The sequence below is a fragment of the Clinocottus analis genome, unplaced genomic scaffold, assembly GCF_023055335.1.
Source record: "Clinocottus analis isolate CAN_PGR_092001 unplaced genomic scaffold, fCliAna1.0.p SCAF_12, whole genome shotgun sequence".
Lineage (NCBI taxonomy): Eukaryota > Metazoa > Chordata > Actinopteri > Perciformes > Cottidae > Clinocottus > Clinocottus analis.
The window spans coordinates 18450340-18463262 of record NW_027175843.1 but is presented as its reverse complement, the minus strand read 5'-3'; the positions used below and the strand labels follow the sequence as shown (position 1 = coordinate 18463262).

The 12923-nt window shown below is 47.6% G+C and overlaps 1 protein-coding gene across 2 annotated transcripts in view; it reads left to right on the top strand.

Moving 5' to 3' along the window:
• The window catches only part of vwa8 (von Willebrand factor A domain containing 8), a 52428-nt gene that overhangs the window by 32113 nt on the left and 7392 nt on the right, over positions 1-12923 (top strand). Inside the window, exons 34-40 of one of the 2 annotated variants that reach the window (XR_011077310.1) lie at positions 119-270; positions 933-1137; positions 1230-1311; positions 2509-2713; positions 7970-8086; positions 8470-8626; positions 11937-12045. Coding sequence is in view for 1 of the 2 variants with exons in the window: in XM_068572650.1 (XP_068428751.1) it covers positions 119-270; positions 933-1137; positions 1230-1311; positions 2509-2713; positions 7970-8078; positions 8470-8626; positions 11937-12045 (1019 nt within the window). In the remaining variant the exon portion in view is untranslated. The remainder of the gene's footprint in view (positions 1-118; positions 271-932; positions 1138-1229; positions 1312-2508; positions 2714-7969; positions 8087-8469; positions 8627-11936; positions 12046-12923) is intronic. The other variant, XM_068572650.1, reaches the window with a different exon arrangement.

The window sequence follows — 12923 nt, the reverse complement described above, 5'->3', positions numbered from 1 at the left end:
ACCACGGAAATTTGGTTTAAAGTCATGAAGATCCATTGGTCAACATGTGTGTGAACCCTGACCCCATTAACAAAACCAAGCTAATCCAAATGAAGTGATCCCTCCTCTTCTCTCCCAGCTGAGCTGTCCGTCCCCCAGATGTTGTCCTGTGAGCAGCTTCCCAACGAGAACCTCAGCGCCGCTCTGGACCAGAAGATCATTTCTCCAAACCGCGTACTGGCCGACTCCGGCTCCTTCGCCCGGGTCGTCGTGGGCTTCCCGGACCTCGTGGTGAGATCATGAGCAAAAAACATTGCGGGTTAATATTTGGGACATTCACGATATTAATCCCTCATCATCCTGATATATGAATATATTCGAGGCCTGGAGATATATTTATATATTTCCCTCTGTGCACTGTCATCTCTTTAAGAAAATAAGAGATACCTCTCCGTGTACAGAGGCAAAAACATTCGGCAAAAATACGAGACGTTTGAAGTTCAGTATTATCGCATTACGCGTCTTTAAACCTCCCCAAAAAAGTTATTTTCCACCAAGGGGGCAGCACTTAGTGTTAAGCCCAGAACTTTATTTGATCCCCAGCACTTTTTGGAGCTTCATATTTCCTCTCACTGTATTTACAAACTGTAGGTTTCCATTTTATTCCTACACACTAAAAAGCATGCCGGGTGGACGGGCGTGGATGTGAATGTGTGTGTCTGCCGTCGGCCTCGAGCTCGCCTTCATAGAACAAAGCGGGTTGAGAACATGAGCGGACGCTTGAGCGCCACAGCTGAACTGATTAATATTAATGTGTTCACAACTAGGCCGCGCAGCTGCGCGCTTGATTTATAACCCCAAAGCGGTGACATTTTCCTCTCGGGTTTCTCTTCTCTCTCTCTCTCTCTCTCTCTCTCTCTCTCTCTCTCTCTCTCTCTCTCTCTCTCGTCCAGTCCCCGAACGAGGTGTACAGCTTCAAGAGGCCCGTGGACCTGTCGGCGATGAAGGGCGCCGAGAGCGGCGCTCACGTGCTCCTGAGAGGCGGGCTCCGGTCCGGCACGCCCAAACGGGACAACTGCGTCGGCCTGCTCTCGGCCAATCAGGTGGTCCGAGCGCTCCCGCCCAGCAAGGTCCCCCTGAGGGACGTCTACCCCAAAGGTCAGAGTTCAGATGACGCCGCACTCAGCGGATCTCGGCGCAGGCCGGCGGAGAACGCGTTCACACGTTGTTTCCTTGTCTGTCCCCCTCAGACGTCACTCCTCCGATGACGGCGGCGTACCTGGAGGTGACGGATCTCAACTCCAAAAAAGTCAAATACATTCCCGTCCCGAGGTGAAGTATGATCCAGCATCCTGCAGCGCCGGCTAGTGGTCGAAACACGGCATTGCTTTGAGACAGGAATGTTTTTTTTTTGGTAAAATCTACCTGACCGAGACAGGCGGCAACATAAGAAACACATCGTTATAGACAGAAAACACACAAGACAAGTTCAAAGAAGCTAAAAGCTAAGAGACAGTGACGTAACTGAGTTAATTTAAGAAGCATTGACATTTTTAGGAACTTTTATTCCTTTAATTTTAGATTTAAAAGCAGGTTATTTGAGTTTAAAATCATTCTGCGACATATTCCATGATGACACATTTCCGTTCTGTCACATGTAAGTGAGGTCCTTGTACTCGTTTACCACATGGCATGTAAGATGATCCCTCGTAGTGGATGACCTCACCATATTTTTATTTTTAACCGCTTAAAGGAGAAGATTTTCCCCGGCAAACGGGCCGCAACTTAGTCGCTCGAGGCCGCTCCTCACCATCAGTGTGCGTCCAGTAGAGAAGACGCTTTCTACCGCTGATGGGCTCAGATTGTTATCAGAGGCTGACAATTTCATTGGAGGGACCATACAGAGAAATAAAATGTTTTTCTTCATCCCGCTCGGAGAAGTCTCTTTCTAAAATGTTGTTTTCCATCCATATTTTCAAAATCATGCGAGTTTTCAGCCGAGCACATTGACATTTCTTTTAGATCCATCCATCCGTTATCCAAACCACTTCTCCTGTTTTAGGGTCACGGGACAGCATCACATTCACAACAATCGACATTGTGCCGTGTTTTTTCCTGCTCTACTTTACCGGGAATTTGTTTTTTGTCTTCAAAATCTCACATACGTACATTTACATTTTTCAGATTATATGTATGTGGCAAACAGTATACTTATTTTTTTTTATGTGTATAAAATAATTAAACTACACTTTCTGTATCCAACACAACAAACTCTGGAAAAAAAAGACAGAAATTGTTGGGAAAAAAAGGTTGAACAGGTTTAAATCCAGTTGCTTTACCAGGTTAAACATCAACATTGAGACACACATGATCAAGATGATCACATTGAGGCAGGAAAAACTCCTTTTTCTCATCGCTGACGTCATGATTTTCACATTTAGAGAACGTTTAAACGCCGTACGGAGCTGTGACGTCTATGAGCCGTCTTGACATTTTCCCGCCATCTTTGTTTGTTTGTGCGACCGGCAGGTCGGCGGCCGTGTCGCCTTACACCGGCTGGTTGTCCAAGGTGTCGGAGTCCGACGTGCTCCTGGCCGCGCTCGGTTCCGGCGGCGTGGTCACGGTGGACATGGGCGGGTACGTCCGGCTGTGGGAGACGGGATCAGACACCCTGCAGCGGTCGCTGATGGAGTGGAGGAACATGATCGGCTCGGAGGACGGCAGACCCATACAGGTATAACAAAAAAAAGTTCCTCTCAACACCACCGGGGGGCAGCGCTACTTTAGAAACGCTCCGCAGCCTCGCAGAAACATTCCTGACTTCAATGTTTCCAGCCTTTACATTTACCACTGCGGCTGTGCGGGCGGGTATGAATGCTCGGGCATTGTGCCGACGACGCCATGGGTTTGACCCTCCGGTGTGGGTCAGAACAGTTCGGACCGACCGGCGGACTGAGGGAGCATTGTGAAGGCGCCCACGTACACACAACACGGGCAGATACATTCTTGAGATAAAGCAGATGGAGGTAGGCGGCGTTGTCTGCAGACGCATTCACGTGGACTGAAAACCAGGATATGAAAGAGTCCCATCACACGATTGGATGGTTGTGTATTTCTCTTTCCTCAATGGAACATCATTTCTGTAATCTTAATGAAGCAACGCAAAGTCACACATTAATCATGAAGCATATTTCATGTGAAATGAAAAGTCGTCACTCAATACAAGTATAAATATACATAATATACAACCTAGTATGCATTACATACTCTATAACTAGTCTCAACAGTATGAGCAGAGTAATGGAGAGTTAAATAGTGACAGAAGCATAATGCCTTTCCTCCTTTCTTATCAATTTAAGTTACTCTTTAAAAAATAAAGTCATAATAAGTCACCTTGTGACCCTCAAATATGGTTTATAAACTATTCTTTTGAAAACCACAAGCAAGTTCATCGTGCTTAAATGTATGTCATTGTGCAGAGTCTTGCATAATTTAACCCTAACAATATACTTTTTTTAATATGTACAGCTATTTTTTGTAATATGAGTATTTTTTATATATTTTTTCAATACATTTATGGAGGTGGAAGTAAAAAATATCATTTGCATATTCACCATTTTCTACATTTGCTCCTGCAATAATAAGTAATCATTAATCATTCAGTGATCATTCGTCGCTGTCGTGACTCTATTCTCTGAACATTGTGCCGAGGTCCAGGGCTACTGAGCGCTGCCTTGGACCTTGAATATATTAATTATTAAGACGCTTGCAACGCCCGCACAACATCAATGTGCACACGTGACCTCTCGGTGGCTTTGATGGGGCGCCTCGAGTCCGCTGAAGGTCACGCAGAGACTCCTCCCCCCAGTCGCCCACACGGCTCTCTGGGTGCCGCTCGCAGACGAACGCTACGCTAGCACACACTGTGCACACCGCACCCTCCTCTCCACGTCCTTAACTACCTGTTAAATACCTCGCTTTTAACGACGCGCCTAAAGAGCGCAACGCCGCGGCTCCAAAAGTATGCAACGAACAAAAAAAAACGGAAATCCAGGAAATCAACTTTCACCTCCAAATTTACCGTCTGTCATCAACAGGTTTTATGAGCAAACACGCACATGACGGCTCGTTGCCTTTGACTCCGGCTCCATGCACGCATCTCTGGACAGCCGCTGTGTGTGTCTGTGTGTGTCAGTCATCGCTTCCCTGTGCACAAAACACGTCTTTTGTTTGACTGGCGCTTCATGGCCGAGGTCACGCTCATGTATCCAGTCGCTCGGCCTGACACTGCACTGTACAATATGGCGGATTATACACCCGCATGTCTGTGTGTGTGTGTGTGTGTGTGTGTGTGTGTGTCTGTTTGGCCACCTGCCACCCCCCCTCCCCGCACCGTTTCCCCTCCCTTGCCTTTGCACTACTGAAGTCGGCTTATCAGTCACACTCACACACACATCTCCACTCCTCCAAAGTTCAAACTTTCCACAGTTTAAAGTAAGCTTCTTGCAGTGCGCGAGTTACACTTCAACCCCAAGTACAATTGACGACAATTTTCTGTTCTTACACACCTGCACACCTTGCACGAGGCCGTCTCGCGTGCAGGAACAGGCATTGCGTATGTGCCGCCACACAGACACACACACACACTGGCGTGCACCCGAGGTCACGCAGGGGCACGCGCTTACTCCTCAAAAAAGACATCAGAAGTGGGCTTATTCATGCACGGATACACGGATGATGCCATCATTCCTAAATCACGCTGCCTTTAGGCGTCTAAAGGGAGAATCAGAAATTTATGAGGCTGTTAATCTCACAAGTCGAGGCGTGGGGAGACGTAGAGAGACGCTGAGGAGTAATAAGAGAGTGGGGGAATGAAAACGGGATTGAGAGAGGAGGCTGGCGGACATTGATCCCCACAGTCATAAAAAATAAGTTTTCGCCCCCCTCACTCGTGTTCCCTCGCTTTTTAAATCTTCTTTGGGTTCATTAAGGCGCCATCTGCAGCTGTGGGAGGAGACAGCTGTCAATCAAGCAGACCAACCAAAACTCAGCCAGAATATTCAATATTGCCGTCAAAGGCAAACATTAGAAGAAAAAAAAAGAGATTTATGTACATCAGCAGGCTGTAGAAAACAATAATGAGACTTTATTTCAAGAGAAAGATGTTTTTTTTAATATTAATTTGTAAATAAGCATCTCTAAGTGTTGTTAAAAACCCTCAATAACTGAGCTTCTTTAATAAAGTGTACGTATAAACGAGGTGTAACGGCCCCATCGGTTTACGTCATGTTTGGCGTGGCCGACGTAAGCGGATACGTGGAGTGACAGATGCTCAGCGATCGCATCAGGACCGCGCTGCGCCACCTGATCCCCCCGGCGCCGCATCGCCCAAATGACTCCTGTCTCTCTTTCACGACCAGAGTGGGAAACTCAACTCGAACCCCCCCGCACCCTTCCTCCACCTCCTCTCTTAAAAAAAGCCCAAAACGGACACATGTCGTAAAGCATCACTCATCGTTTTCTTCTCCATGAAACCAAAAGGAGAGCGTTCGTCACCCTTTTTTTTTTATTTTTACCAAAGACGCGTTCAGGAGGAGTGATGTCACCCGCCGGAGCGTTTGATGACAAAGGTGCACACGGGGGCCTGAGCTGTGTTGTCAGGCAGAATAGTCTCTCTCTCTCTGTGTGTGTGTGTGTGTGTGTGTGTGTCAAGTGACCGTAATCACATTCACACACGCCCGGCTCGGATGCTATGTCTAGCGAGTACAGCTAAGCCTTTGAAGGCACATTCCCGCGCATCAGGTGCACGTCCTCGTTACCCGTCGTTGCACCGCCGTGCGTGCATGTTGTGCCGCTGTGTTTTTTTTTTATGTGTTTTTTTTTTTGGTATGACTTCACCCCACCGTGCGTCACGTGGCGGAGGTGAGCCGCGGTGACACGGGAGGGCTTGAACCTCTGACCCCTTTTACCTCACCGCAGAGCTATGGCACCGAGCTCTCCTCTGGTTACGGAGGCTTATGCAACACACACACACACACACACACTTCCTGTGGATCTTCGCTAACACTGTGAGTAAAAGCTCTTTGGATACGCAGATGCTCTGTTGGTTTGCAGCTGCATGGGACAAGCGGTGATGTTTGAGACCATGCTGGTTACTAAAACACCCCCCACCTCTCCCTCACTCTCCCCTCACTGGTATTGTCATGCAAGGAACAGCCAGTTTTTTTTCTCATGTAGATCTGTAACGTCAACAGCCGACACAGATGGTGTGTCTGCGTATCACTCTGGGACTGCGTGTGTGTGTGAAAGAGAGTGTGTGTGTGTGTGTGTGTGTGTGTTAGTCTGAGATAACTTCTCCAGGGTGCTTTGCCTTAACCAACAGTGTCGACAAAAAATAATTATAATATGCCAGATACCTTGAATTGGATTGCGTTCAATGGCACAGGTGTACCTAATAAAGTGGCCAGGGAGTGTGTTGGGAGAAGTGGAAACATCTGCGATGAACCGATGTCGGTGGGACTCTGATTCCAACTTGTTTCGCTGCTTATTTCCCTTCATTTTGGGTGTTTTCATTACATATTTTCTCACCGCCAGCCGTGGGCCTCTGGGGAGATCATGCGTCCCGTGCGTGTGTGTGTTTGTATTTTATTGACTTTTTTCCACCGGCATTCACCGGTGGCTCCGCCCTCCTTCTTCACCGGCCGGTTAGAGGCCGAGAACAAGCCTCCCCACCTGCAGGCCACTGTCTGGCCTTTTATTTGTGTCTGAAAAACAGACTGCTGGATAAAAGTTTGTTCCCATCGGGAACTGGATGCGTCTGCGTACCGAGCCAGAGAGGCACTCCGAGCTCGTCTTTTGTGAGGTCTACGGTTAAAAAAAGGTGTTTTACATGTTTATTTTCCACAGGTGCTCAATTCCCACACTGTGAGCTCGTTCCCACAGTCAGTGGTGTCTTGTTATCTTGTCCTTGTTGTCTTGGTTTGTATCAGACTGACCGTTCTAATCCGCTCTAAATATAGAAAGCTGTGCTGATACAGCAGCTTCATGGAGGTGTGAGGACGGAGACCTGAGCTGCACCAGGGTCTGTTTGAGGTGTGGACAGAGAGAGGAGGGAGGAGAGGAAGGAGGGAGGGAGAGAGAGGAGAGGAGCGAGAGGAGAGAGAGGAGGGAGAGGAGGGAGAGAAGTGAGGAGGGAGAGGGGGTGAGAGGAGAGAGAGGAGACGGGAAAGGAGGGAGAGAGGAGGAAGAGAGAGATAGTAAGGAGGCAGGAGGGAGAGAGAGGGGAGAGAGAATAGAGAGGAGGGAGAGAGAGAGGGGAGAGAGAATAGAGAGGAGGGAGAGAAAGGAGGCAGAGGAGAAGGGAGTCCTCCTCAGCTGGACTGCTGCTCCTGCTAGATAAGTGTCCGTTCAACCGCTCAGTCTGTGAAGAACCAAGAAAAAAACAACCAAAAAACAGTAAAGACACACACACACACACACACACACACACACACCCACACACACACGTACCCACACGCAGTCGTCAACAACAAAACCTCACCCCCCCACAGATACCATTCAAATTCCTGCAGGATGTAAGAATGCGGCTGAACTACAGGGGATGCACTCGGCCTCCCACTGAAACACTCATTCCTCTCTCGCTCCCCGATGCGTGCCAGACTCCCGCCGCCCGCCCGTCTCTCTCTCTCTTTCCCTTTTTTCCCACAGAGTGTTTATAACAATGCCGAAGACGCCGCAGGCGTCTCCGTTTTGGAGTGTTCCTCGTTAACCGGCTGTCTTATCAGAGGATCTGCATCTCCAAACTGTTGCTGTGGGACTTGTTGATGAGCAACCGGGGACTTTGTTTAAGTGGCATGACATCACTAGCGATGATAAAAGTTGACAACTTGTGTTATTCTGTGTGTGTGTCGGGTCTGAACCCGACCCTTTAAGTCGGTTGTAGTTTCCCCCGCACGTTAAAACTGACCCGCTTCTCTCGACCCTTCATCAGATTACCATCCAGAAGGACAGCAACCTGGACGTCACCGCCCCAAAACACGGCAAGATCGACGCCAACAACGCTCCTCACGTCGGGGGGAACCAGTGGGCAGGAGGCACAGGTGACCCGGTGGTGTATTTTTAGCTTTTTTAACATGCGGAAATTCCATCTGTCCGCCACGCGAATGCTGATTGAAACCCGCGATGACATGCACACACACATCAGGAGCACGTCTGGTGCTTTGTCGCCCTCGGGCAAGGCACCTAGCCTCACTTCCAGATTCAGATCTACTGTATGTGGACGAAAGGATTAGTTCATTTACTCTTAACTAGTATCATATTGACTGATATTCACACATCTGAACATGTGTAACCTTTCATTATAACAACAACATTATTCAAACAGCCCTAGTGGTTGCAGAGATTCACACATTTTAGTTTGGGTGTGACATTTTCGAAGGAAAAGGGCCGACAGATAGGTTTTCTATTGGTTAAGGAAGTCTTCCGTTGCAGGCGGCAGGGACACGGCGGGTCTGGGGGGCAAAGGGGGCCCCTACCGGCTGGACGCGGGACACAAGGTCTACCAGGTGTCCCAGGCCGAGAAAGACGCCGTTCCAGAAGAGGTCCGCAGAGCCGCCCGCGAAATGGGTGAAAAAGCCTTCAAAGAAAGGTAGGTCGCTTTAAAAGCAGACGACACACGGTGATCAAATGCAAACAGAAAAGCAAAGGAAGGAAAGGCCGGTGAAGGAAAGGCCGGTGAAGGAAAGGCCGGTGAAGGAAAGGCCGGTGAAGGAAAGGCCGGTGAAGGAAAGGCCGGTGCACGTTAACCAATTACCCAAACCGAGTCGGCTCCACAGGTGGGAAACTGTGAAGGTGAACACATGTTCTGCACTAACTCTCTGTTTCCACTTTGTAAAGCTACTTGGTACACTGAAGGGTGTGTAATGTGGAACAGGTGTGTGTGTGTGTGTGTGTGTGTGTGTGTGTGTGTGTGTGTGTGTGTGTGTGTGTGTGTGTGTGTGTGTGTGTTGTTGTGCAGGTTTTTGTGAGGCTGCTCGCTCAGTCATCCCAGGTACGGTGCTGCATCCTGGGCAAACAACCAAAGGCTGCAGCGCCCCGATTGGATGGATGAGCGCAATGGTAGATCCCACAGGGCATAGTGTGTCTGTGTGTGTTTGTGCGTGCATGTGTGTGTGTGTGTCTACACTTGCACACATTTACTTCAGAGCGGAGGGTTAAGAGGGCGCCCCTTTCACCAGCTCCACCATGAAGGCTGTCTCTGTTCTCCTTTGCTTCAAACAGTTTCGTTCTCTTCTCTTTACTTCCCCCCCCCCCCCCCCCCTCCATCCTCCCCCTTTCCTCCCCCTTTCCTGCATGGCCCTCCTCACACACTGGCTGCTTTCACGCCAAGAGGACAACCTCTCTGACTCTCCTCTCGCTCTCTTTTTTGGGTCTCTTCTTCACTTGGTCTTCACCCATTTCACTTGCTTTTCTCCATTTCTTCTTTGACACCCTTCCCCTCCTTTCCTCCCTCCCTCCCTCCTTTCCCTCCTTTCCGCCTGTCTATCAGTGTCCCACTAAGCCCAGAAACAAATCCTGTAGCTACACGCTGATACCCTGCTTCCAAGTCGACGTCAGCGTGCTTGACTGTTCTTGAGCGCAGCAGGTGAAACAACCTCCAGAGGGGGCGGCTCGGGTTTAGAGGTTGTTTGTCTTTTTCTCTGGTGTCACAGGTCGACTCTGTCGGGCTTTTTCCACAAGTTCTCATTCACTGATGTGTTTGCTTAGCTCGAGGTTGAGCATCAATCAAACGATGATCCCTCGCCTGAAACACACACACACACACACACACACACACACACACACACACAAGCAAAAACAAGCTTAGGTATGCTTAAAACATGAAACACCCACAAGAGCAAGTACACACAGATATACTCAAAAGTAAAAACATTTATATATATATATATATATATATATATATATATATATATATATATATATATATATATATATATTATAATAACTTTATTTTTTTTTTAAATGTACAGTTATTTATATCGGTGTATATATGTATTTATATATATATATATAAATAAAAAAATTATATATATATATATATATATATATATATATATATATATATATATATGGAGCTTCCAATGTGCTCCAGAAACTAATACTAATTAATACAAAATAAATAAATAAATGAGAGTAAGTCGATGGTCCTTCAGCCTCCTAAATATAAAAGTGACACAACGGCAAAGAAATACTGAACGCATCGCTCCAGAACTGACGAGCGTTGGAAAAAGCTGTTATAGTTTTAGCGTGAAGTATATTTATGACAGAAAGACATTGCGTCAGGCGGCCACAGTGGGCTGTGAGCTTTACGCTCGTGTGTTTACGCGTCCTGATGGACAGATGTTCAGCAGCTACAAAGGAAAAAGCCCCGCCTTCAACAAAGCCATTCTTCTTCAGGTATTTCTGCTTCTGTCACTCGTTATTTGCAGATTTAAATCGGATCAACAGATTACGTGAAGAGGGAGAAACCACGGCGGGAGAGGCGGCTCTTGTGCGTGGAAGACTTCTGGTTTGTTTAGACGGCAAAGGTCCAACGTTTGTGTGTTTGTCGTGTGGGGAAAAAAAAAAAAAGAGCAGAACTCTTTCTGGGTATTTGTCGTTCTGCCGGTGAAGTCGAGGTTGAGGAATTTGAAGGAAATAGCCGCGGCCACTGGCCAGAGCTCACCACGTACGCTCTCACGCATCCTCACACACACACACACACACACACACCTAGGAATGTGTGGAGGAAGTCCCTCCGCTGTGCCGTTCTGTGGGCCGACATGATGTGGTGTGAATGCAAAAGAACAGACTGTGTGTGCCGGTCAGAAATAACTATAAGTGTGAGTGTGATGCGGTACGTTGTGAGCCAGGAGGAGGGAACAGCAGCACAGGAGGAAGAAATACATCAACAATCCCAGATTAATCAACTCACACGCCTCTAATCTAAGATATAAAATGAATAAATATATGAAAAATAAATAATCAAGATGACTGAGGGAGATTACTTTGGTTTTATTTAACGTAGAGTGTAACTTTCTTCTTCTACAATACTAAGAGTCGAATTTATTGTCACTCTTTTCCCTCGTGTTGTTGTCATTTTAGCACATTGTTGTTTTTAGTGTTACATTATTTGTTTAAAAGTGTGTTTCCCTTCATTTAGGATTTTCTAAACGACATTCCTGGTCTTGATGATGATGTTTTGTTCCAAACATTGAGTCGGCGGATGTTTGCAGTCCATGTGATTGCATGGCTGATGCCACCGCAGTCTACACAATACATGTGTCTCTCTCTCTCTCGCACACACACACACACACACACACACACAGGTTTGTTGCAAGCCGTGACACATGAAGTCGAAAGCTTCGCCCCCTCCCCTCAACCCCTCCCTGTGTTTTGAAGTCACTGCTCTGTATCTCTGTGGATGTCTCGGTCTGGTTGGCACCAAAAGTTTCAAACACCTGGCGAAGACACACACACACACACAGACACACACATATCTTTCTGATCCGTTCAAACGTGGTGGGGGTTGGAGGACCCCTACCACACCCGAGGAGGATTCTGTGTCAGCCATACTTAAGTACCTGCACGGTGGGATTATGATGATAAACTTGGCCCACCTGTCTTGTCATGTCCACAGGTGTGTTTTAGAGAACACACACACAAACACACACAAAATGAGCGTTGTATTTAACAGCACTGACCCCGGTGTCAGGCTGTCCACAGGTGTCTCAGTCTATTCTCATTCTGTCTTTCTCCATCTGACCTTTTGTGGTAAATCTTCAAAAGTCGCCTCGGTTGAAGACTTTTGAAGCTGGAACTCAGACGCAAAACAATATTTAAATATATCGGGGAGTTTGTCTGTAACCTATGGAAGGAAGTCACCTGACTCCGCGTGTGTCTCTGTGCCCTCACCTCAGGCTGAAGGAGATCGACATGAGCGAGTACGACGCCGCCACGTACGAGCGCTTCTCCAACGCCGTCGCCAGGCAGGTCCAGTCTCTGCGCATCATCCTGGACAGTTTACAGGTGAGCTCCTGTGTATTTAAACATGATTAGCGGCCTTGATAAGTATTCCTCAACACGCTTACAACCCAGCGCACCCATGAAAACTTAAAGCTTTGAACAGAATCTAATTAAATACCTCTATTAAAGTGTCATAAGTGTCTCCTCTGATCTTTTCCCTGCAGCTTTGAGGTGGTCAGTTGCTCCAAAAAGAAAAACTTTAAGCTAAACGCAACAGAGTTTATGATCACATAGGACATTTCTTTGTAAATTCAGCCTGAGGTGTGGTGTTTTTGGAAACCTAAATATCTTTGATTGGACTTCCCGTCGGCGCTCTTTGGTTTGAAACAGCACTTTGACGTGACGGTTCAGGTCAGTCCAGTTGAACAATGAGCCGAACTGTTCGTCCAGATAAAACATGTGTACGGTTCAGTCACTCGGCGCTGCCTCTGGCCGCTCAGAAAACAAAAGGTCTTGGTGGTCGCACAAGTTGTTGGATGACAATCCGTTGACCTCGTGCGACCCTTGGAGGGGTGTGGGGGGGGGGGGGCAGGAAGGAGGCGGCGGCGGCGGCGCTCTGATTGGTCGAGTGAAATGAAAGAAACAAGAGCGTCGGGAGTGGCGGTGAAAAAAATCCAGGATGTGATATTGTCTCCATTTCATTATTTTGGGTTGGATTTTCCTCCCTTTGTTTGAGCTTCTTCGGGAAAATAATGTGTGTTGATGCCTGGCTGTGCGTGTGTGTGTCTGTGTGAGTGTGTGTGTGTGTGTGTGACGAGAGGAAAATCAGGCAGCATGCGAGAATGATTACAGAGCAGCGTCACTAAGCCTCGCTCTATTATTCTCCTGTCCAGGTGTGAAGCTCTCTTTGTGTATGTTGTGGTGGGTGTGTGTGTGTTTGT